Source organism: Engraulis encrasicolus, chromosome 2 (assembly GCF_034702125.1).
Source record: "Engraulis encrasicolus isolate BLACKSEA-1 chromosome 2, IST_EnEncr_1.0, whole genome shotgun sequence".
Taxonomy (NCBI): domain Eukaryota; kingdom Metazoa; phylum Chordata; class Actinopteri; order Clupeiformes; family Engraulidae; genus Engraulis; species Engraulis encrasicolus.
The window spans coordinates 25,340,622-25,363,972 of record NC_085858.1 but is presented as its reverse complement, the minus strand read 5'-3'; the positions used below and the strand labels follow the sequence as shown (position 1 = coordinate 25,363,972).

At 46.1% G+C, this 23,351-nt stretch overlaps 1 protein-coding gene across 1 annotated transcript in view; it reads right to left on the bottom strand.

The window, feature by feature from the left end:
- Nucleotides 1-8,515: 8,515 nt before the first annotated feature.
- The window catches only part of fbxl20 (F-box and leucine-rich repeat protein 20), a 37,080-nt gene continuing 22,244 nt past the window's right edge, over nt 8,516-23,351 (bottom strand). The window contains exons 13-15 of the mRNA XM_063184852.1: nt 20,968-21,024; nt 16,404-16,616; nt 8,516-14,269 (exon numbers count right to left, since the gene is read on the bottom strand). Of these exons, the coding sequence (XP_063040922.1) occupies nt 14,162-14,269; nt 16,404-16,616; nt 20,968-21,024 (378 nt within the window). The 3' untranslated portion in view covers nt 8,516-14,161. The remainder of the gene's footprint in view (nt 14,270-16,403; nt 16,617-20,967; nt 21,025-23,351) is intronic.

The following is a 23,351-nucleotide window of genomic DNA, read 5'->3' as shown; positions in this document are numbered from 1 at the left end:
CGGCGCTTACGGGCGGGCACTGAATAAGCCAAAGTTCAGGCGCCAGACAGGCCTTTAAATCCTGTCATTAAATTATAAGCTTCCGCCAGCAATAAAATAATAAGTCAAAATAAACGAACAACAAACCAAGGAGTCAAGCCAGCAACGTCTTTATCAAAACACAACACAAAATAGATTCTTAACAAAAAACACCACCAGCCGAGCCGGTTACCAACAATATAACAAACTTACAATAACAATCAACTCGCTCGTCAGCGAGACAAACCCCACAACGAAATATCAAAACTAGAACCAAAGTTATCAGTGTGTGTGTGTATGAAGGAGAAAAGAAAAGGAGATCAGTGTTTGGATGTAGGGGAGTGCGTTATGTGCGTGTGTGCATGTGTGTGTGTCTAGGACAAAGCTCCTAGCAGAGCGCGCAGCGTGTGTGTGTCTGATGTGAAGCCCCTAGCAGAGCGCGCAGCGGCGGGAGGGGGTATGTGCGTGTGGTGGAGAAGCAGAGCGGCAGGAGGAGGTATGTGCGTGTGTGCATGTGTGTGTGACTGTAGGTGAAGCAGAGCGATTGTCCACTGCAGCGTGGGAGAGTTACTCAGAGCGCATGATACTCCAAACGCAAGGAAAGGATTCGGACTCACGTTTGGCTGGAGTGGCGGATATTGGGTCTGTTCGGGAGTCTTTGGGCAACAACAGACCCGGCCAACGACTTCCTTTCGGCGCTCAGATCGCCTTCCGAGTCTTCCCCAGTCTGTACTTCCTTTGTGGCAATTGGGTAGCACTTGCGCTAGTACTCGTATACTGTACGTTTGTGGCTTCGCTCTGGTGCTTCTGGTGCTTCTCTCTCCTCTCTCTGTCCTCGTGTCCTCTCTCCTCTGTGTCCTCTTCGAGAATGCTCAAAACTGGCATCTAACAAGCGGTGCCATCTTACGGCCACACCCCCCAATCAGATCTCGCTGCAGGTGCGTCTCATCTTCAGGTAGAACTGCTTCAGTGGCCTCAATTAGGTGTATGTGTGTTTGTGGGTGCAGTGTGCTACTGGGCATTGGAAACAATTAGTCTTGGAGACCATGGTGGAAGTGCATTCCGCCACACTCCCCCCTCCATGGGAAGACAACCCATGGTTGGCAAGAGATGTGGCTACGTGAAACCAAGGAAGTCGTCGTCACTGGACTCATCTTCAAAAACTTTTAAGAGGGCCTCTCTTTCCTGCCGTTCGACCTGTGCCGCTGTGGGAAAGCAAGGCTTCATGTTGCACACGTGCACATTGTGCCGATGTTCCCCTGTGTCCTCCCGGACTACCTCATAGTTGACAGGGCCTAGCTGCTGTAAGACTCTGTAAGGACCTTTCCATCTGGGCGCCAGCTTTGCAGAGAAGTGTTTGGCCTTGGACGACAGAACATGGTTGCGCACCCACACTCTGTCCTTAGGTACATACTCAACATCTTTTCTGTTTTTGTTGTAGTTCCTAAGTTGTCTGGCCTTTGCCTTCTTGCTGCTAATGTGTGCTTTCTTTTGCAGGTCTGCCAAGTGTTGCACAACATTGTATCCGGCATCATCAGGGTTGAGGTTCTGTCCTCTGAGGAGGTTGTCCATGGGGCTACGCAGTTTCCTTCCCAGGTGTAACTCGGCAGGAGTAATTCCGGTGGTCTCATGGACAGCGGAGTTGAGGGCGAAACGGAGTTCAGGTAGGTATTGGTCCCATTTTTTGTGATTGTCTGTGACGTATGAGGCGATCATGGACTTCAGGTTTCGGTTGACCCTCTCGGTCAGGTTTGTTTGTGGATGGTAAGTAGTGGTCAGTTTAGGAGTGACTTTCCAGGTCTGACAGAGTTCCTTGAACACATTGGAAATGAACTGCGGACCTCTGTCGGACAGGATGTGGTCAGGCACGCCCCAGCGGGTAAGTATTTCGTCACGGACAATGCGGGCTACCACGGCAGCGGAGGCTGTGCGGAGTGGGAACAGTTCTACCCAACGGGTGTAGTAGTCGACCAGGACCAGAAGGTGCTCATGTCGGCTTGAGCTGCGGGGTAGGGGCCCCATGAGGTCTACTCCCAGCATCTCGTTGGGGTAGCTTACGGCTGTCTGTTGAAGTTTACCGCTTTTCTTACGGCTTTCACCTTTGCGGGTCTGGCAGATGGTGCAGTTGCGGACATAATTGCGGATTCCGTCCCACATTTTTGGCCAGTAAGCCACATTGTGAATCCGTTTGTAGGTTTTAAACATGCCTTGATGGCCGCACCAGGGAGAGTCGTGGTATGTGGTGAGTAGTGACTGTACCAGTGATGCCGGTATCCAGACTCGGAAGTGGTGTTTGTCATCCTGTTGGATTTTCCTGTAGAGCATGTCATCCAGTATTGCATATTTTTCCTCAGTCTCCTCACTGCCTCTTGCCAGGTCTTTCATGACAGATTGTATCTGGGGATCTTTGTGTTGTTCTTCCCAGAGTGTGATTGAGGAGAATGGGTAATCCTGTGGCCCGTCTTGACTTACGGCCAGCACGCATGAAGGTCCAACAGTCGAGCGGGACAGAGCGTCGGGTGCCACATTGAGTTTTCCCTTTCTGTATTCAATGATGAAGTTGAACTTCTGGAGGCGGAGAGCCCAGCGAAGAAGACGACTAGAGGTCTTTGTACTGCTGAACACCCACTGCAAGGCGGCATGGTCGGTCACTACGGTGAAGGTTTTTGGTTCCAGGTAGTGCTGCCATTTCTCTAGGGCCCAGACCACCGCAAGGCATTCCTTCTCAGTAGCAGAGTAATTCTTTTCTGCCTTGTTGAGGCTTCTGCTTGCGAAAGCAATGACCTCTTCGTGGCCTATCCCCTTCTTCTGGGTCAGGATGCCACCAAGCCCCAAGTCACTGGCATCAGTGTACACGAAGAATGGAAGGGTTAGGTCGGGATGACCAAGCACGGGAGGAGATGTAAGGTGATCTTTCAAGGTCTGGAAAGCATCTTCACACTTTTGATCCCATTCAAAGACACGACCTTTCTTCTTCAGAGAGTTGAGTGGTTCAGCAATCTGCGAGAAACCAGGTACAAAGCGGTGGTACCATCCTGCTAGCCCAAGGAACCGCTGCACCTCCTTGACTGATGTTGGAGCCGGGTAGGCCTTGATGGCTTCCACTTTTGCGGGGTCTGCAGTGATGCCCTGGGCAGATACGATGTGCCCCAAGTACTTGATTTCCCTCATGCAGAATTTGGATTTTTTCAGGTTCAGGGTAAGACCTGCTGTGTGAAGTTTTGTGAGTACGGCATTGAGGTCTTGGAAATGGCGTTCCACAGATGGTGAGTAAATCACAATGTCGTCAAGGTACACTAAACATATCTTTCCTTTCAGGTCAGCCAAGACCAAGTCCATTAGGCGTTGGAAGCTGGCTGGGGCGTTCTTTAAGCCGAAGGGCATGACTCTGAATTGGAAAGTGCCCATGTGGGTGATGAATGCCGTCTTTGCCACGCTTGCAGGGTCCATGGCGACCTGCCAGTAGCCACTGTTTAAGTCTAGCGTAGAGAAGATTGCGGAACCCGCAAGTGACTCAAGGAGTTCATTTATGTTTGGTATTGGGTAGGCATCAGTCTCTGTGACGGCATTGAGCTTTCGGTAATCGACACAGAACCTGAGCGTTCCACACTGTTTTGGGACAAGAACGACTGGTGAAGTCCACCCCGAATATGATGGCTCAATCACTCTTCCATCAAGCATCTCTTTCAGGTGCTGCTCTATGATCTGGCGTTTTACAGCAGATTTCCTGTACGGTTTTTGCTTGATGGGTACTTCACTGGTGGTGTGGATTCTGTGTTTCAGAACATCAGTCCGTCCTGGTTTAAGAGTGCACAGATCTGGCTTTGATTCCAGTAACTGTCTGAGACCAGCCTTCTCCCAGTTTTCCACCTCTGCGTTCTCAACTGCAAGATCTATGTAATCTTGAGCGGTCAGCTTCAACGGCTCTTCTGGTATGTAAGGAGGAGGTATGCAAGACATAAGAGTAGTCATGTGTGGTGTATTGTGTAGTGTGGTGTGTGCATCATTCTGTAGGAACAGGTATTTCTCGGGTCTCCCCTTGAAGCTATGCTGATAGTCGGCTGCATGGATTTGCAAGCCGCTGTGGACTAAGTAGTCAAGTCCAAGCACCACTTTGTAGGCTAGAGCTTTAGGGGGTAGGACTGCCACTTCGTAGGTGCATGCAACGTCACCTAGGTTGACGGTCACTTCGACTTTGCCCAGGGGTGTTTCACTCTCGCCATGGGCCAAGAAGAGCGGTCCGCTAATCCAGGGCTTCAAGTCTTCTTTTGGCCGTTTGAGAGCTTTCCAGACCAACTCATGGATGAGTGTGTAGCTGGCCCCTGTGTCAACGATAGCTCTGCCATTCCACGGTCCAACATTGATGGTGACTACCAGTTGTCGTGGGATAGTGAAGGAGCGTCCTGCCAGTACATTTTCTGTCTGTGAGACTGTGAGAGTGACGCTTCCACTGCCCTGCTGTGCGGGCTTGTGTGGTCGGGGATTGTTCTTTTGATGATGCTGTGTGTTTTGGCGGCCTCCAGAGGCTTGGTATTGTGGGCAGGAACCAGGAAGGTGTTGCCCTTTGCAGCGCCAGCAAGTGATCAGTGTGTCTGTGTCAGTAGGTTTGGGAACGTTGCCCCTCTGTGGGTTCTTATCTCGGGTGTTGTGTTGTGTCTCATACAAGGATTGTTGTTCTAGGTCTTTCTCCAGCTGATGACCTAGTCTGACCAGCTCTTCCACAGTCTGGGAACGACCGCGTAAGTAGGTAGCCAGCTGTGGTTTTATGTTCTTCAGAATCATTTTGACGATCTCTGGTTCGGTAATGGTGGGTTTCCACTGTTTACACAGGGCACGATATGAGAAAGAGAAGTCACGGATAGATTCATTCACTTTTTGTTTGCGGTTTCGCACACGGTCTGTGAGTTCCTCCTCATAGTCGTCAGACAAGAAAGCAGTTAGGAATTTTTTTTCGAATTGGGCCCATGTGAGGACCTCGGTCATAGCGATTTCCCACCAGTCTCTAGCTGTGCCATGGAGAGCGGTTCTGAAAGCTGCCAGAATCTCTGTGTCTGTCAGTGGGTGTATGGCCAGAAAGTCACGGCATTTGGAAAGGTAAAGAACAGGGTCTGGATCATCATTTGTTTTGCCAAAAGTGGGGAATGACAATTTCAGAACTTTCAGATGATCTGATTTGACTCCAGTAGGTGGAACGGTTGCCATGGATACAGGCAGTGAAGCTGGAGTGGCTGCAGCAGAAGTGTGAGCAGCTGACAGCTTGGCAAGTGGAGAAGCAGTCAAAACATGTTGCTCTAGCTTATTTTCAAGCTCCTGGATCTTGTTGGTAAGTATATTGTATTCTTTGGTGATGTGTGTAGGGAGATGTGCTAATGAAGTGCTCATTTGATTTGTAAGTCTTGCACAGGTGTCCACATTTTGTGAAAGGTGTTGGCAATCAGATTCAAAAGCTCTTCTCTGTGTCAAGATTTCCTGCTGTACCTCTGCTTGTAACTGTTCAACCATGAAGCGGATTTCAGAAAGGTGTGTAGCATTTTGATTTTTGATTTCCTCTGTGATCATGGTTTTAATGCCTTTTAGCACGTTATCCCATTCACTTTCCGTTTTTTGTTTACTTTCAGTAAGTGTTGCATTGACTTTTGAGAATTGCATTTGTGCATTGTCTGACATGTTCTGCAGTCTTCCTTCCAGGTGAAAACGACTCCTCATCACTTGTTTGGACAGTTCACTCATCTGAGATTCCTGGTGTTTCAACTTGTCAAAGAGCACAGCCCAGTGGTCGGGGGTTTGTAATGCCAGTGCCCCAAGGGTTCGGGCTGGCGTAGGAAGGTTCAATGGCAAGTCTTGCTGGAGTGAGGTATTGGAAGACCATAAGGAAGAGTGTTTCAAGTCAGCATCCAATGGAGAGGCAGTTGCGGCCTGTGTATGGTCTGTATGAACAGCTGGGAGTGCATCTGTGAACAGATTGGGCGGCCCAGTGGCCAGCACAGGGGATGCTGTAGTTACAGCAGGTAGTGGGTCTCCAGCAACAGTGGTACTAGACAGCTGTAATTGCACTTGGTGTGTAACTTGAGGGGTTTGTATGTCAGGGGGTGACGCAAGTTGTGCTGGTAGAGTAACTTCAGGTTGGTTCTCCTGTTCTGCCATTTCCAAGTTCTCTGGTTCTGACATTGTTACTGTATACTTTGCACCATGCGCTTCAAGTTTGGTTGTGTGTTGTGAAATGTTGTGTTAATAAAGAGGAATGTTGTGTGCAAAATGTTTGTGTCAGGTGTTTGTGTGTGTAGTGAAAAAAGTACCCAATGAAAATCAACAACCCTCAAAAAGGCAGTTAAACACAATAAGCAAATGCTTAAGCAACAGGCACAAGATAAGTGAGTTCAACAAGAATGAGAAAATTCAAGAGTGTGGCAACAATAAGTCAACACAGACCTGACTATGAATTTCAGCACATCAATAAACAGTGTGAATACATAGCATTGCAACACATCAAAATAGCATAGCAGCACAGCATGAATGAACAATTCAACACAGCATAGCAGCATAGCAGAGGATGCACAGCTCAATTTCAACAGTATTTTTTTTTTTTTTTCTTTGTCCACAAGTGCCCGCACTAGTCAAGCAACGTCCAGAGCACAAAGTTCCTTCATAGGAATGTAAATGACGCAAATGTGTGCACGCGCTCATGTGTGTACGAATGTATGTGTTTTGTGAGTGTGTGCAGATGCTCGCACCAAGCGAGATGAGAAAAAGTTCAGTTCGTAATCACTCCAGTCCCTGTTCAGGCGCCATTCTGTGGCGGCGCTTACGGGCGGGCACTGAATAAGCCAAAGTTCAGGCGCCAGACAGGCCTTTAAATCCTGTCATTAAATTATAAGCTTCCGCCAGCAATAAAATAATAAGTCAAAATAAACGAACAACAAACCAAGGAGTCAAGCCAGCAACGTCTTTATCAAAACACAACACAAAATAGATTCTTAACAAAAAACACCACCAGCCGAGCCGGTTACCAACAATATAACAAACTTACAATAACAATCAACTCGCTCGTCAGCGAGACAAACCCCACAACGAAATATCAAAACTAGAACCAAAGTTATCAGTGTGTGTGTGTATGAAGGAGAAAAGAAAAGGAGATCAGTGTTTGGATGTAGGGGAGTGCGTTATGTGCGTGTGTGCATGTGTGTGTGTCTAGGACAAAGCTCCTAGCAGAGCGCGCAGCGTGTGTGTGTCTGATGTGAAGCCCCTAGCAGAGCGCGCAGCGGCGGGAGGGGGTATGTGCGTGTGGTGGAGAAGCAGAGCGGCAGGAGGAGGTATGTGCGTGTGTGCATGTGTGTGTGACTGTAGGTGAAGCAGAGCGATTGTCCACTGCAGCGTGGGAGAGTTACTCAGAGCGCATGATACTCCAAACGCAAGGAAAGGATTCGGACTCACGTTTGGCTGGAGTGGCGGATATTGGGTCTGTTCGGGAGTCTTTGGGCAACAACAGACCCGGCCAACGACTTCCTTTCGGCGCTCAGATCGCCTTCCGAGTCTTCCCCAGTCTGTACTTCCTTTGTGGCAATTGGGTAGCACTTGCGCTAGTACTCGTATACTGTACGTTTGTGGCTTCGCTCTGGTGCTTCTGGTGCTTCTCTCTCCTCTCTCTGTCCTCGTGTCCTCTCTCCTCTGTGTCCTCTTCGAGAATGCTCAAAACTGGCATCTAACAAGCGGTGCCATCTTACGGCCACACCCCCCAATCAGATCTCGCTGCAGGTGCGTCTCATCTTCAGGTAGAACTGCTTCAGTGGCCTCAATTAGGTGTATGTGTGTTTGTGGGTGCAGTGTGCTACTGGGCATTGGAAACAATTAGTCTTGGAGACCATGGTGGAAGTGCATTCCGCCACAACATGTCCAAAGGGGGCTTTTAAATTGCAAGTGCATAGCAGCTTGGGCCTTCTTCAGGCCAACCTCACAGCTTGCCTTGGTCAAGCAAAGCCCTCACCTCACCTTGGATGACATAATCTTGGATCAAAGAGCACCCAGCCAAAAGTTTCTGGTTTTACACATTTCCTCTGATTTGATAGACACGAAAAAAGAACTGCTTGATATGAAAGTGAAAGCCCATTGGGAAACTCCAACTCCCATTGTCATTGTGACACAGCACTCCACAGCACACAAGTGAACACTGCACACAACGAAATTGCATTTATGCCTCACCCGTGCAAGGGGGCAGCCCTCAGTGGCGCCCCATGGGGAGCAGTGCGGTGGGACGGTACCAAGCTCAGGGTACCTCAGTCATGGAGGAGGATGGGGGAGAGCACTGGTTGATTACTCCCCCCACCAACCTGGCGGGTCGGGAGTCAAACCGGCAACCTCTGGGATGCAAGTCTGACGCCCTAACCGCTCACCCATGACTGCCCTCTATTGTTGCACGTCCTCTTTGACTACATAAAACATTGTTCAACGCTCAACAAAAATATTTTATTCAATCAGTGAAATAAAACACAGGTCTTAATAATATAGTTATATATTTATTCATACATACAGACTCATTTATATCCGTTAATTGTAAAAAAAAAGAAAAAAAAAGAAAAGAAAAGAAAAGTAAAAGGAGATTTACAGTAATTAGAACAACTACAGTCATTGTCAAAATTGAATTTGCTTTTTACCTCCAAAAGGATCACAACTCAGGATACACTTCTTCAGGTCACTTTTCACATTCTCACCCACCACCCTGCCCCAGGAGCACGCACTCACACACACACACACGCACTCACGCACACACACACAGGCCCACATGCAAGCACGTGCAGACACACAGGCCCACACATACAACCTTCAAAACACACACACACACACACACACACACACACGCACACGCACACGCACACACACACACTCCTTGTCCTGGGGTCAGAATGCTCAACACCAGACTTGTCCAGATAAAAACCGCCTTACCCCTCATCCCACCCTGCCCTTCCCCAATCCTCACCCCTCACCCCCACCTCACATAGAGGCCTCTCTTTACATGTAGACACAGAACCAAAACACCAGGTTGCCAAGGAGACATATGGGAGGGAGGGAGGGAGGGGTGGTGGGGGGGTCAGAGGTCAGAATAAAAAGCTGTTTGGACAAAAGAAAAACAAAACAAAACAAAAAAAACAACAAAAAACACAGTCAGACACCACACCATTTGCAAAGAATCATAAAATCTGAAAACAAGAGGGGCGCTGAGTGTGTGTTTATGTCTCTGTGTGTTAAAGAGTGTGATTGAGAGTTCGATCTCCCTATGCTTGTGGTGTTGCCGGCTGTGCATTAGTTTGCTTGTATGACCGAGATGTGCACGTCAGCATCAGTATTTGCCTAAGCAAGCAAAAATGCCAACATAAAGAATGAGTCCAGAAGAAATAAAATCTTTAGTGTTCCTGTGTTTGGGCACACATGTGCATGTGTGTGTGTGCACGTATGAACGCATGTACTGTATGTATGCATGTTGGGGGTGTTATGCTTAAGGGCATGGGGCTTTAAAAAATAATGAATGCTTTTTTTTCCTCTGAGAAAGTGCAATTGTCATGCATTTTTTGACATAAAATCCACATAATTTGTTTTGTTTTTTTTCCACTGTCCACCAGTTTCCAGAAAGTGTCACATAAACGTTGGTATCTTGAGTATCATCATGTTTTTTTTCCGTTGATTTGTTTGTACATTTCCACAAAACTTTTCAGAGTTCACATCCAGCTGGATTCCACTTGTTGGTGTGTAGGTTTTAGTTTGCTACCAAACAAAAAAATCCTCATCTCCCACACGGAATCACTATGGAGCGGAGAGGAGGGTAGGGGGGTGCAGGGGTGGCAAATAACTCTTCTGAGGGTGTGACATTGCTGAAAAATAAAAGGGTTGGAGAAGAGAAGGGGAGAGAGGGGCAAGGGGTGTGTCTAGTGGACGAAGACAAACGATCGTGACAGACACTTCAAGATAACCAACTGGAACCCACTTACGGGGAGACAAAACACGACCAACAAAAAAAAGAACCAAAGGAAAAAAAAAGAAAAAGAAAATCAAACTAACCAACATCAGATCCATATATGGAGGCTGTGGGGGTGCGGATTAGACATGGAGAGAGAGAGAGAGAGAGAGAGACAGGCTCTCTCAGATAGAGTCCGCTTATCCTGGTCTCCCTCTGATATTTGTGTGTGTGTGTGTGTGTGTGTGTGTGTGTGTGTGTGTGTGTGTGTGTGTGTGTGTGTGTGTGTGTGTGTGTGTGCGCGTGTGCGTTTTGCCTGTGTCTCCGTTTCTCATCAAGGGCAGAGTGTGTGTGTTGGTGTGAGGGTGGGCACATGAAGTGAACGGGTCGGGTATGTTTTCAGTTTCAGCTCGAGTTCCACTCCCCCCTCCCCTCCCCAGTCAAAAGTCCCTGCCACTGGTTCCAGTCTAGAGAGTCCTAATTGCAACACTGAAGACAATCACACACAGCGGCCATGGTGATGGCCCTTGGGGGGGGTCTCTCTCTCTCACACACACACACACACACACACACACACACACACACACACACACACACACACACACACACACACACACACTTGCCAAATGACAAGACATATATGTGGATCACGGCTGCAAAGTTTGACGTTGAAGGGAGAAAAAAAAAACTAAAAGAAAAACCTTAGTGAGCCAAAAAACACAAAACAAACAAAAAAACAAACAGACAAATAGAACGATTGTTTCTTTCCCATGATCATTTTCTTTTTTTCTCCTCTTCCTTGTCTTGTGTTTATATCCGTGATGGACGTCCTTGTCTCGTCGTAGTAATTCATTCAATATTTTTTTTTTTTTTAGGTTTATTTATTTGCTTATTTGTTGTTTTTTCCCCCCCCATAATTCTGTTGGTTGTTGTGTGATCATGATCATCAGTCTTGTTGGGTCAGGTAAAGTCTCCAAACATCCAAGTTGAAGGATGTGTGCAAGCTGGTTGTTTTTGTTTTGTTGTTGTTGTTGTTGTTGCTGTTTTTTTTTGTCCTCCTTGGATTCACTCCTCACCAGTAGACAGACACAAACACACAGATTTCTGTTCTTAGATCCTGTGGGTGTAGAAGTTTTTGGGTGTGTTTCTGTGTGTGTGTGTGTGTGTGTATGTGTGTAATTTTGTATTGTTGTGCGAGAGAATGTGGCTATTCGCAATGTGTTCGTTTGTGTGTGCCATTTTGAAGTTCATTTCAATTCACTTCAGTTCAGAGTTCAAAGTTCAATTCCACCCTCTGCTGTGGTTTAGCACAATCTCCTTTTTTTTCCTGCCATGACCTGACATGGCTGTAGAAGGGTACCGGTAGCACCCGCCGCCTCCCCCCCCCCCCCAGCAACTTTTCCATAATATTAGGTGAAGTGTTTAAAAAACTAGATCCGTAACATCATGCATCTTTTGGCATCTTTTTTTGCGAGGTCCCTCATCCAAGTCACAATGATTTTTTTGTTTTGTTTTTTAGAAAAAAAAAATATATAGTCAAGTCTCCTGTTCAGGAGGAACCACACTTTGCCTCTGACCATGATCCAGACAAGAGAGCGAAAAAGGAGAGACAGGAGAGCGTGGGAAAGAGAGAGAGAGAGAGAGAGAGAGAGAGAGAGAGAGAGAGAGAGAGAGAGAGAGATAGAACGGGAAGAGGAAAGGAGAGAAGAGATGAAGAGATGTTTTTGTGTGTGCAACTGCATGTCTTTTAGCTATGAATACTATACAGCATGAGAGTGTGAGAGTCTTAAAGTGTGTGTGTGTGTGTGTGTGTGTGTGTGTGTGTGTGTGTGTGTGTGTGTGTGTGTGTGTGTGTGTGTGTGTGTGTGTGTGTGTGTGTGTGTGTGTGTGTGTGTGTGTGTGTGTGTGCGTAGGGACTGACGTGTGCCAGTTTTAGTGGAGTAATACATATCCACACCAAAACTGGAAGGAGTATCTTCTCGGTCTCAGGGCAGTGTCTCACAGTCTCTATTTAAAACGGCAAGAAGATTGCGAATGAGTGCGCATCAGGTTCTCTCTAGGAATACATGTATATATTTTTTTAAAGGTATGTCTGCTGACTTATCCTGTGGGTTTGTATGTGCATGTTCTTCCACTCTCTCTTCTTTTCTTTTATAGAAGGTATGGATGTGTGTGGCTCTCTGCCTCAGATCGTATTTCTCTTTGTGTGTATGTTCGTGTGTGTGTGTGTGTTGTCAGTGCGCTATTATAAGAATACAAAGTTCGAAGGCAGTTTAGTCGCTGTAAACGACACCAGGGCTGCGTTCAGGAAGTGAAAACACTTAAAGACGCCACGCGAGTTTGCTCACGACGTCTCCATGCATTGATTTGCAGAGGTAGCTCAACCCATATTTCACCTTGCCGATTAACACCGACGCCACCTTAAACAACATCCCCACAGCCATTCTATGTCTGTGTAATGGTTCAGTGGTCTCCTTGATCCACTTGTACTAAATTCAAGTTTGAATTAAATTTAAAAAGAAAATAAATAAAAAGGGACCCGTCTTATAATGAGAAATATGTTAGGGCATGTTCTCTGTTAGTGCCCGGCTGAGCCTTACCTCGTCACATATTTCTTAACACATTTACCCACACGACGACGACGACTCCTCAGATCACAGATGCACACATCTAGTAAGTCTGTAACCATCCACCAGCTGACTACACTGATGAAAACGTTCGGGGGTTAACGTTCCACCGATTGTCGTAAGGGGGGCTTTCAGCCGAGAATCGGACAGATAGTCGTGTAGTTTGAGCCAGGCTTTACAAGGCCAGCTTAGGACCGGGCTCAGATTTTTTAAAAAAGGGCTTCAATGCCAGCCTGTGAGAGAGGCTGGGTTGGGTTGGGTTGGTGGGTTAGGCGTCAGGGCCTCCTAGCTGCTGCGAGTAGCCGCCCAGTGCAGTGCTTTGGGTCAATCAGATTAGAGTGGATCACAGCCTTCACAGTCAGACCTAAAGGTTTGTAGTGCTCCAAGCCTCCAGTCACAGGCTGTCATCATGCTTTAGCGTATGTATCGCACGCTAGTGCATTCAGCGTGTTGGTGCGACGCATGTTTGAAGTTAAAGCGTGCTACTCAACGCAACGGTAAAGCTCTTTCATGCACTTTTGACACGTGACGAGGTTTGCGCAGTTTTCCCGCCGTGTTGGCGATTTTGTTTTGTCACAGCACATTTCTGTTACTAAACGCAAATATGCTTTGCTGTGCCCTAACCAAAACCACCCCTAAACCTAACCTGTCAGTAAAGCAATGTTTCTGCTGCTTTACTTTTGCCAAGAACAGCGAGATTAGGCGAATTTCTACCTAAATTGTGCCTAAACCAAAACGATCCCTAAACCTAACCGGTCACAGGGCGTTGTGGAGCACGACTTAACTTGAAAAGGCGTATTGGACACACGCGATAGTGGGTTAAAATCAGCGTGTCATAGATACGCCTATGCATGATGACATGTTGCCAGTCATGGGTGCCACTAGGGTGGGGGTGGTGTTACAGATTCTCAGGGCCCAAGCACTGACAGGGGCCCTTCATGGGGCGCCAAAATTTGAATCTTTCATGGGGCCCAATATTTCCTGTGGTGCCCCTGGCTCCAGTACTCTAGACCCTCAAGTCCTCTGGCCCCTTTAGGCCTCCAGGGCTCTACGCTTAAGATACCCTGCAGGGAGCAACCACTGGTCGGATCTTGAACACAGCCCTGGGAGAGCAGGAATGTAGTGGCGTTTCAGTGACGATTCTGCATTTTATGTATGTGCAGCGTGTCTGAGACCATGTGTGTACACTGAAGAGTTTTGTTTTTTTTGCTATGCATGCATTGACCTGGAGTGTATGTGTACTTGTCTGTGTGTGTGTGTGTGTGTCTACATACTGAGGTTTGTGTGTGTGTGTGTGTGTGTGTGTGTGTGTGTGTGTGTGTGTGTGTGTTTGTAGGTAAGTATAATGTGGTACACTCTCTCTCTCTTTCGCTCGCTCCGTCTCTCCATCCATCTGTCCGTTTAGGTTTTTTTTGTGGTTGTCGCTCTCAGCAGCTTGGTCTGGGTGGGTGGGGGTTGGGTGTAGGTGTGGGGGGGGTACAACCACGTTGCACCTAGGGGTTGAAGATCAGGTTGTCCCGGTGCCGTGGTGGCGGTGGTGGTGGCGGCGGCGGCGGCGGTCGGCGTGGTAACATCATAGCAGGACGCAGCAGCGGCAAAACCTCTGGCGGCTGCCGCCCACCGATGGGGGAGGGGTCACTGGGGCGAAGTAGGCGTGCACTTTAATGTTGGGCAGGTGGGTCTGCAGAGAGAGGGAGAGATTCAGGGTTAGTGTGTGTGTGTGTGTGTGTGTGTGTGTGTGTGTGTGTACACATTTAATGTTGGGCAGGTGGGTCCGCAGGAAGAGAGAGAAAAAGAGAGACGTGTGTGCGTGTGTGTGTGTGTGTGTGTGTGTGTGTGTGTGTGTGTGTGCATATGAGAGAGTATGACGTGCAGGAGTGTATATACGTACGTAGGTGTGCACTTTAAATGTTGGGCTGGTTGGTCTGGAGCGAGTGAGAAAAAGAATGAAAATGTGCGTGTGTGAATGTTTGTGTGGACGTGCACTTTAATGTTGGGCACCCTGTGTGTGATTGTGTGTGTGTGTGATTGTGTGTGTGTGTGATTGTGTGTGTGTGTGTGTGTGTATGCATCACAGGAACGAAATATGCGTGCACTTAAATGTTGGGCAGGCGGGTCTGGAGGAAGACAAAAAAAAGAAAGAGAGACGCGCTTACTAAAAGTGGAGGAAGTAATTGGCTTCTATGGCAGAGCAAGCAGCAAAAGAGGCAAAAGCGGCTTCGGTGTCAAGGGTATCAAAAGAGAAGTTTAACTAAAATATATTTCTAAAAAATGTGTAATGAGCTATGACTCAGCTTGGCGGCAGCCAATGGAAAGTCTAAATTTTTCTTCCTAATTGAATGTCAAAGGTCAAATCTTTCGCCGCCTTTGCCGTCTGTGGTCTGTTCAGTCCAGACAGGATTCTCAGCTATTTAACGCTTTTACCGTCTCTGGTATGTTCCTACAGTTATGCTGTGTGTTTGTGTACGTAGGCGTGCAACATAATGTTGGAGGAGAGCACTATACTGATAATGAGATTTAGAATGTGCGTCTGTACATGGGAGGACACTTTCATGTTGGCCAGTCATTTAAATTTAATTGAGTCATGTTGGTGCAACATTCGCAACAGTCACATTTGCATCCTTGCGTTTATGTTAAATTAGGGACACAAATAAATAAGCAATGAGTGTCTGCATGTATGCGCACACGTGTATGCTTGAGTGGGCTGCATGTGTCGACTTAGTCTTACACTTGGTCTTATTTCTAATTTTTTTTATATGATCTTTATTTAACCAGGAAGGTCCCATTGTTGAGATATAAAGGGAGTCCTGGCCAAGATAGCATAAGGAAAGGTGAGGATCATCCTGTTGGCAAGATGAGCCGGCTCAGCATCCAAGATGGCACCGATGATCAGTAAGCAGAGAAGCGACGTCTGTGTTTGTGTGTGTGTGTGTGTGTGTGTGTGTGTGTGTGTGTGTGTGTGTGTGTGTGTGTGTGTGTGTGTGTGTGTGTGTGTGTGTGTGTGTGTGTGAGAGAGAGAATGTCTATATGTCTGGCATGGGCATATGTTTGTGGGTTTTTCACACTTTGAGCAGAGCTCTCTATTGGCAGCCTCTCCGCTCATAACGCCTCAAGCTGCAACGGCTCTGTGCTTGTGTTTCATACACACACTTACACACCTACACACCCACAGACAGTATGTGTGTACAGGTACAGCACCTGTGTGCAAGTGTGTCTGCCCATCCGTGTGTGTGTGTGTGTGTGTGTGTGTGTGTGTGTGTGTGTGTGTGTGTGTGTGTGTGTGTGTTTGTTTGTGTGTGCACTGAAGTGTGTCAGAGATTATCTCATCATTCCTTCAGTTGTCTGTTTTAAGACACACACAAGAGGACCAGCTCACACAGACATGAAATTGGTGTCTGTGTGTGTGCCTGTGTGCGTGTGCCTGTGTGCGTGTGCGTGTGCGTGCGCGCGTGTGTGTGTGTGTGCTTGTGTCTGTGTGTGAACTTTGGCTCACCCTCAAGCGTTTCATACCAGCGCAGAAGACATACATAAATGTGTCTGTATGCCTGCTTGCGTGTGCGCGTGTGTGTATGTGTACTTAATGTGCATGCGAATTAAAACATTTGGCTTACCTTCAAGACATACAGAAGTGCATCTGAATGTGTGCATGTGTGTGTACTTCGGGTGTGTGTGCGTATGTACTTAATGTGTATGTTTAACAAGACGTTGGGCGTACCCTCAAGCGCTTGATGCTTGTGTGTCGGTATGCCTGTGTGTGTGTGTGTACTTCATGTGTGTGTGCTTTATGTGTATATTTGACAAGACGTTTGGCGTACCCTCAAGCGCTTGATGCCGGCGCGCGTGATCTGTTGGCAGTCGTAGAGCTCGATGCGGTCCAGGCTGTGGCAGGTCTTCAGGTGCTCCAGCGAGGCGTCGGTGATCAGGGGGCAGTTGTCCAGCTCGATCACCTCCAGGCGGTCGTGGGCGCACGGCCCGCTGCCCAGGTGCCGGATGCCGTCGTCCGTGATCAGCTCACAGTGGGACAGACTCTGCGGGAGAGGGGGAGTGGAGTGGAGGAGGTGGGGGGTGGAGTGGAGGAGAGAGGAAGTGGGAGTAGAGTGGAGTGGAGGAGTGGAAGAGAGGGGTGGGATAGGGGAGAGGGAGTAGAGTGGAGTGGAGGGGTGGGGAGGTGGAAGAATGGAAGAGAGGGGTGGGATAGGGAAGGAGTGTAGGGGAGGAGAGAGGAGGTGGGAGTAGAGTGGAGTGGAGGAATGGAAGAGAGGTGTGAGTGGAGTGGAGGAGAGGGGTGGGATAGGGGAGTGGAGGAGAGGAGAGGGGTGGGATAGGGGAGTGGAGGAGAGGGAGTCAGTAAGGGAGTGGGATGAGTATGTTGGGGCAGTTCAAAACATCATGTGTCAGTTAGATACAGTGAGCCCAATATGTATTTGATCCCTTCCTGATTTTGCCGGTTTGCCCACTTATAAAGACATGATCAGTCTATAAATTTTTGATAATATGTATTCAAACATGGAGAGACAGAATATCAAAAAGAAATTCCAGAAAATAACTTAAAATAATATATTTTAATTTATTTGTATTTAATGTAGGCAAATAAGTATTTGACCCCTCTAGCTAAAGAAGATAAAGTGCTTTGTGACAAAGCCCTAGTTGTCTAGCACTGAGGTCAGATGCTTCTTTTAGTTGATGACAATGTTTGTGCATATAGTAGAACATATTTTTGCCCATTTTTCTTTGCAGATTATCTCTAAAACATTAATAGTTTGTGGCTGTAGCTTGGCAAATGGGAGGTTCAGTTCTCTCCATAGAATTACTATAGGGTTAATATTTGGAGACTGTCTAGGCCACTTCACAACTTTAATATGCTTCTTATTGAGCCACTCCTTCGTTGCTTTGACTGTATGTTGTGTATTATTGTCATGTTGGGAGATCCAAAAATGGCCCACCCTTCAGTGTAGTGGTGGAGGGAAGGACGTTTGCACTTAGGATTGCACATTACATGTCTCCCTCCATCCATTTGTTGACGATGTGAAGTTGTCTTGTGCCTTGGCCAGACAAACACCCTCAAACCATAATGATACCACTTTCATGCATGATGGTGAGGAGGGTGTTTTTGGGACCATATGCAGCAGTTCTCTTCCTCAAAACATATTGGCCCTCATTTATCAAAGCAGCGTACGACGAGAATTGTACGTACGTCGTGCGTACGTTCTTTTTCTACGACCAGTTGGCATTTATCAAATCTCATTGTAAGCGCAGGAAAGATGAAATCCTACGACTGCTCTCAGACGGTGTACGCCGTTTTCAAGTTGGACTTGAGATGACTATGATCACCAACTTGAGCAGCAGTTGTAGCGCAACAACTCATTATCATAAATATGTGGCCTACATAATTACAAAATGTTTTTAGATTGTATATTTTGGCTATAAGCCAACTTCTACTTGTTTGAATTGGTGCACCCTTCCTGGGAGCGCTGCGTTAATTTGGCATATAGGTCAACAACTGCAAGAGACTTCTAATTTGTGATTTGACGTGATGTGTGAATTATTTTGTGCAATATAGGCTACAGCCGTGTATTGGAATGCGCCTTCAGTCGTGGGATCAATGACCGACGCCCCTTCTTTTTAACAGCTGGGAGTTCATGCGCACATCAATCAATACATAGCCTACAGTAGCCTAATAATCTCCCGGTTGAGTTTCGGCGTTTGATCGCACACAACTACTATCCGAATATAGGACTACACCAGACACGTGTGTGTCCGATAACACTTTATAGTAGGTGGTAAAAGACCTATCCCCTCGAAGGACTGAAGCGCAGGAGAGAAGCAGGGCGCACATGAGCGCGAGAAGGACAGCGCACTGGACATGTAAAACTCTCCTTCCCCAACATATGGTTTGGGCACTGTTTGTTGGCCAGTTTCACGAAGGACCCTTTTCTTGACCTCATTTACAAAAAAGGTTTATCATCATACATTTAAAAAATAAAATAATATTCATTCAAAATATCTTCATTATGTCTACTGTAGTCAATCAAACATTTCATTGTAATCATAATTATTTGGAAATCAATCTCTACCCCTTCCATATTGAGAACTGAAACACTGTTGACTATTGCTGTTGATTATTTCCACGTGTTATTTTGTTGTCTACCTCGCGTAAAGCCCAATTTCAAGCTGTCAATCAACCAGAAACGTGGATGTTTTAGCCGGTTTGCGTCTCTCCATGTCGCAAATTCAGGGGTGCGGTCTCCTTCCCGCCGTTTTAGAGAAGGTGTGATTATTCTAATGACGATGGTTTTCAGACGCTGGATTTATCAACAGCCGCTCGCTCTTACGATGGGATTGGAGAGGTACACATGTTTAGTAAATCTCACGTGAGCTTCGTCGTACGACGAGATCTGCCCTGTTTTCTGCGATGGTTTCTACGCAAGTTTGATAAATGAGATAATTGTGTTAATGCCAAACAGCTTGATCTTGGTTTCATCTGACTAGAGCACCTCCTTATCATATCCTAAACCAGTCTGATGTCCGTTGGCAAACCTCAGGTGGGACTGCACAGGTTCCTTCTGAAGTAGAGGTACCATGTGTGCACTACAGGATTTTAAACCTCTGTGGCATTAAGTGCTACCAGTAGTTTTCTCAGTGATTTTGTTCCCAGTAGCTTTGATATCATTGCCTAGTTCATCCCGTACAGGTCTAGGGTGCTTTCTTTCTGTTCTCATGATTATCAAATCCCTACAAAAGGTCAAATTTTGTATAGAACCCCAGACAGCCTGATGGATAGTCATTTTCTATTGATCACATTTTGGAAGAAATGCATCAACAGCTGGGTCATTAATATCCAGTCTCTTTCTTGTGGCTTTGCAGCCCATTTAATCTTGTTCAGGTCTAAAATCTTGTCCCTGATATCATTTAACCGCTCTTTGGTCTTTCCCATGCTGGTGAGGTTGGAGTGTGACTGATTCACTCATACTATGGACTGATTCTGCTGATTCAATGTGTCTTTTATGCATGTTAGTATGTACAGGTGTCTTTAATTCAGATGACAAGTTGATCGGAAGTGCCCATCTGGTCTGTGGGCCCGGAACTGTAAACAGTTGGCAGGGGATCAAATACATATTTTGCTCGATGAAATGGAAATAAATTAATATATATTCTTTTAACTTAATTTCTGGATTTTCTTTTTGATATTCTGTCTCTCCATATTAGAATACATATTATCATAACATTTATTGACTGACCATGTCTTTGTTAGTAGGCAAAACAACAAAATCAGCAAGGGATCAAATACTTATTGGGCTCACTGTAGGTGGAGTGAACTTAATTCCACTTTGAAAACATCAAACGTCACAATTCAGAATAAAAGGAAAGTGCAAGGTAAAAACTTGACGGAACTATTTCATTCTATTTAATTCAGTGTGTTGGAAAGCTTTGTTTACTTTTGAGTGCAGTAGTGTGTATAAAAACAATTTAAAAAAGGAAGTATTCTGCCAAACATGACTAATGACTTCAATCAGAGCAGAGTTAAGTTTCTCAATTCCTTGCTTTGCAACATGAGGTTAACTAGGGACAGCACAAAAGGAGAACACCACTCTCGGAGTGTAGAGGTCTCCAAGCATGGATAAACATTTGTTTTTCAAAGTTGGTGGTTGCACAATGTGTGAAATCAATCGCATCTCCATTTAATATACAGTTGCCGTGTCTCAGATGCCGCACTTATGGCAGTGCACTGACAGTCAGTGCACTGACAGTCAGTGCATAGTGCTCACAGTGCACTGGGGGTCTTTAGTGCATAGTGTTGTGAAAAAGTCGGCACACTATGCACTGTGCCCTGACTGGAAGTGACGGTTGAGCTAGCATTAGCTCACCAAAATATCGGTTGGCTACTGTTTACATTGCACAGTGTGTCGTGCTTGTATTTACATTTTCTACATCCCAACTGGCAGCTATTTTGTGTACAATACTTGGCGTGGCATGAAAAGGTTGGTGTTACAGATATACAGGAGACAGTTGACCAAACTCTTCTACTGAACTGAACGTCACGTTTCTTCCGTTTTATTGTCAACATGGCGCCCGTTTAGTGCGTGAAGTGTCCATCGTTCAAGCACTGCGTTTTCCGCCATTGTTAGGGCATCATCCGGGCGCTTTTCAGTGCACTGAACTAACAAAATTTTACTTTGAAAGCGCCCTATGCACTGAAATATAGTGCCCGAAGTGCACAAGTGCGCCATCTGAGACACCCCAAGTATGTGCAGTCCATACATTGTGTTTGTATGGTGAAGTCAAAATTCTGCCGTGAAAAAGTGGAAGACGTGCATATCCGCTCTGACGTCCTATTGTATGTCCAAGTATGTGAAGAAGAGAGGAGCTGTCCCTACTCACCAACACCTGAAGACGAGGGCAGTGGATGGACAACTGGATGAGTGTCCCATCTGTTATCTGTGGAGCAAGGAAGAAGATACAGCATATCATCAATGTGCATGTGTAGTAGGGCTGCACGATTATGGAAAAAAATCATAATCAAGAATATTTTGGTCAAAATCGTAATCACGATTATTGATTTTTTGCAGATTTTTTTTGAAAATTATAACAAGATGAAGTATAACCAAGAATGAATTATATACGGGATGAGCAAAATAAAATGAATTGTAATAATTATGTGAAGGCAATAGCATGAAACTTACGCTCTCAAAGGTAGGTCACTATTGCCACGATTTTTGATTTTTTGACCATTTCCTGCACAGTGTCCCTTTAAAAAGGTGGTCAAAAATCTTAAAATTACCACCATGTTGTCCGGCTACACCGAGTGACCCCTACTGTTACAACTGTTTGAACCAGATTTCCCAAAATCACATAACTACCAGTATGTGTAATGACCACCATTTCCTTCTGACATACTGTATTTGGACTCAAATCAAATGTCCATGAAAATCAGGATCTTATTTGAAGAAGACAGTTCTAGGTGACCACCTCCCATGGTAATCTCAGGTGACTTACCTATTGCCTATTCTGTACTATTCTTCTATACCACTGTGCTATATTTCTGAGCGGTGATGACTGAGGTGGTTGAGGAGCCTGTTCGGCAATCAGAAGATTGCAGGTTCAAGCCCCGCTCTGTCTGACCCCATCATTGTGTCCTTGAGCAAGATACTTAAGCCCAAAATTGCTCCTGGTGGCAGCATGGTACCCTGCGTGGCAGCCACTGCCACCGGTGTGTGAATGGGTGAAAACAAGGCATACAATGTAAAGTGCTTTGAGTGTTCGAAGGAATGAAAAGTGGAAATGCAGTCCATTTACCATTTACTAGGGGTGTAAATCACAGCCTCCATGACGATACGATTCGGTATCGATTTCTTAAGGCAGCGATTCGATTATTCTTGATACTTAAGGATTCCCCACAATACGATTCGATTTGATTTCTTCCAATTACTTTTCCACTTCTATATGTTGTGGAGCTAGGGCATTGGACAGGGGCCAGCGATTCAATTACTTTCGAATACTTAAAGGACCAGTTCAGTCATTTAATTTCAACATGCAGTTGTAATGCTCACACTACTCTGGACTTGTCAGTACCTGAGTTTTTTTTTTTCCTTCTTCAGCCTTTTCCGAGATCTTGGTCATTGTAATGGGGGCAGCGTTTGTTTACATTCAGGCATGAAAACGGGTCAGGGGTGAAAAAGGTGAGAAAGGTGCGGCGTGGCGTGGTGGCACGGGGCGGCGCGTGTGCTGCAGCGGTGCGCGCGCATGTGTGGTGTGCAGTGGCGTTTTTGGGGGATAGTGTTGTATAAGAGTCATACTAGGGGGGTCTGGGGGCATGCTCTCCCATGGGAGAAAATTTAGCTAAAACCGTCTTTAAATGATGAATTTTGAGCATATTGTAGAGACCCAGGGACAGTGAACATAAGAAGAACTGCCAACCATCTTCGTTACTTCATGATTGTCATGCGGTCATGTCTGATGAGGGGGGCAGATAGATAGATCGATAGATCGATAGATCGATAGATCGATAGATAGATAGATAGATAGATAGATAAAATGGGTTTTGGTTCTCAGCCTTTTAAAAAAATAAATTCCCCCTTGACCTCATCATAAGCTTCCCATCACCCCATTGACCTCATCAAAACCCTGCCAATGCCCCCCTTAAAAATAAAATAGACTAATGTCCCCCAATGGCAACTAAGCACCCCCTCCTCTCAACACTATCCAATGTCCCCTCAACGCTTGCCTGGTTGTGATCTCGTTTGAACAGTTAATCATCATATTTCAGACAACTTGTAGGCCTAATACAAAAAATCTTTGTCACAGTTTGGATAAACTACTGAAATGTTATCCAAACTACTCAATTTAGTCCATTCACCTAGTATATCTGTTTCCCTATGAAAAAAATAATAGGAAAGCTCCAACTTTGACCGTGAAAAACCAACTTTGACCGTGTTCCACTAAATATAAATCGGTAGATTTTTAATATGTCATTTAGATGTAGGCTACCAAGGGATTACAAAAAACGTGGCATGATTCCTATAACAATTTGTCCCCTGTCAAACGATTGACTAAGCTAGGCTTCGCTCTTTCTCCCTCTCCCTCTCTCGTGCGTGCTATAAGAAGCCGCAGCATATGATTCGAAGCATGATGTTGGATGCTTCGCGTAGCCTACATGCGCTTCTTCTCCGTAGTGCCTAGATACTTTCGCCATTTCGTAGCGCACAGATCCGTTAAAATAGCCGTCAGGAAAACGTGCCGTAGGCCTACCAAAGCTTTCATTAACG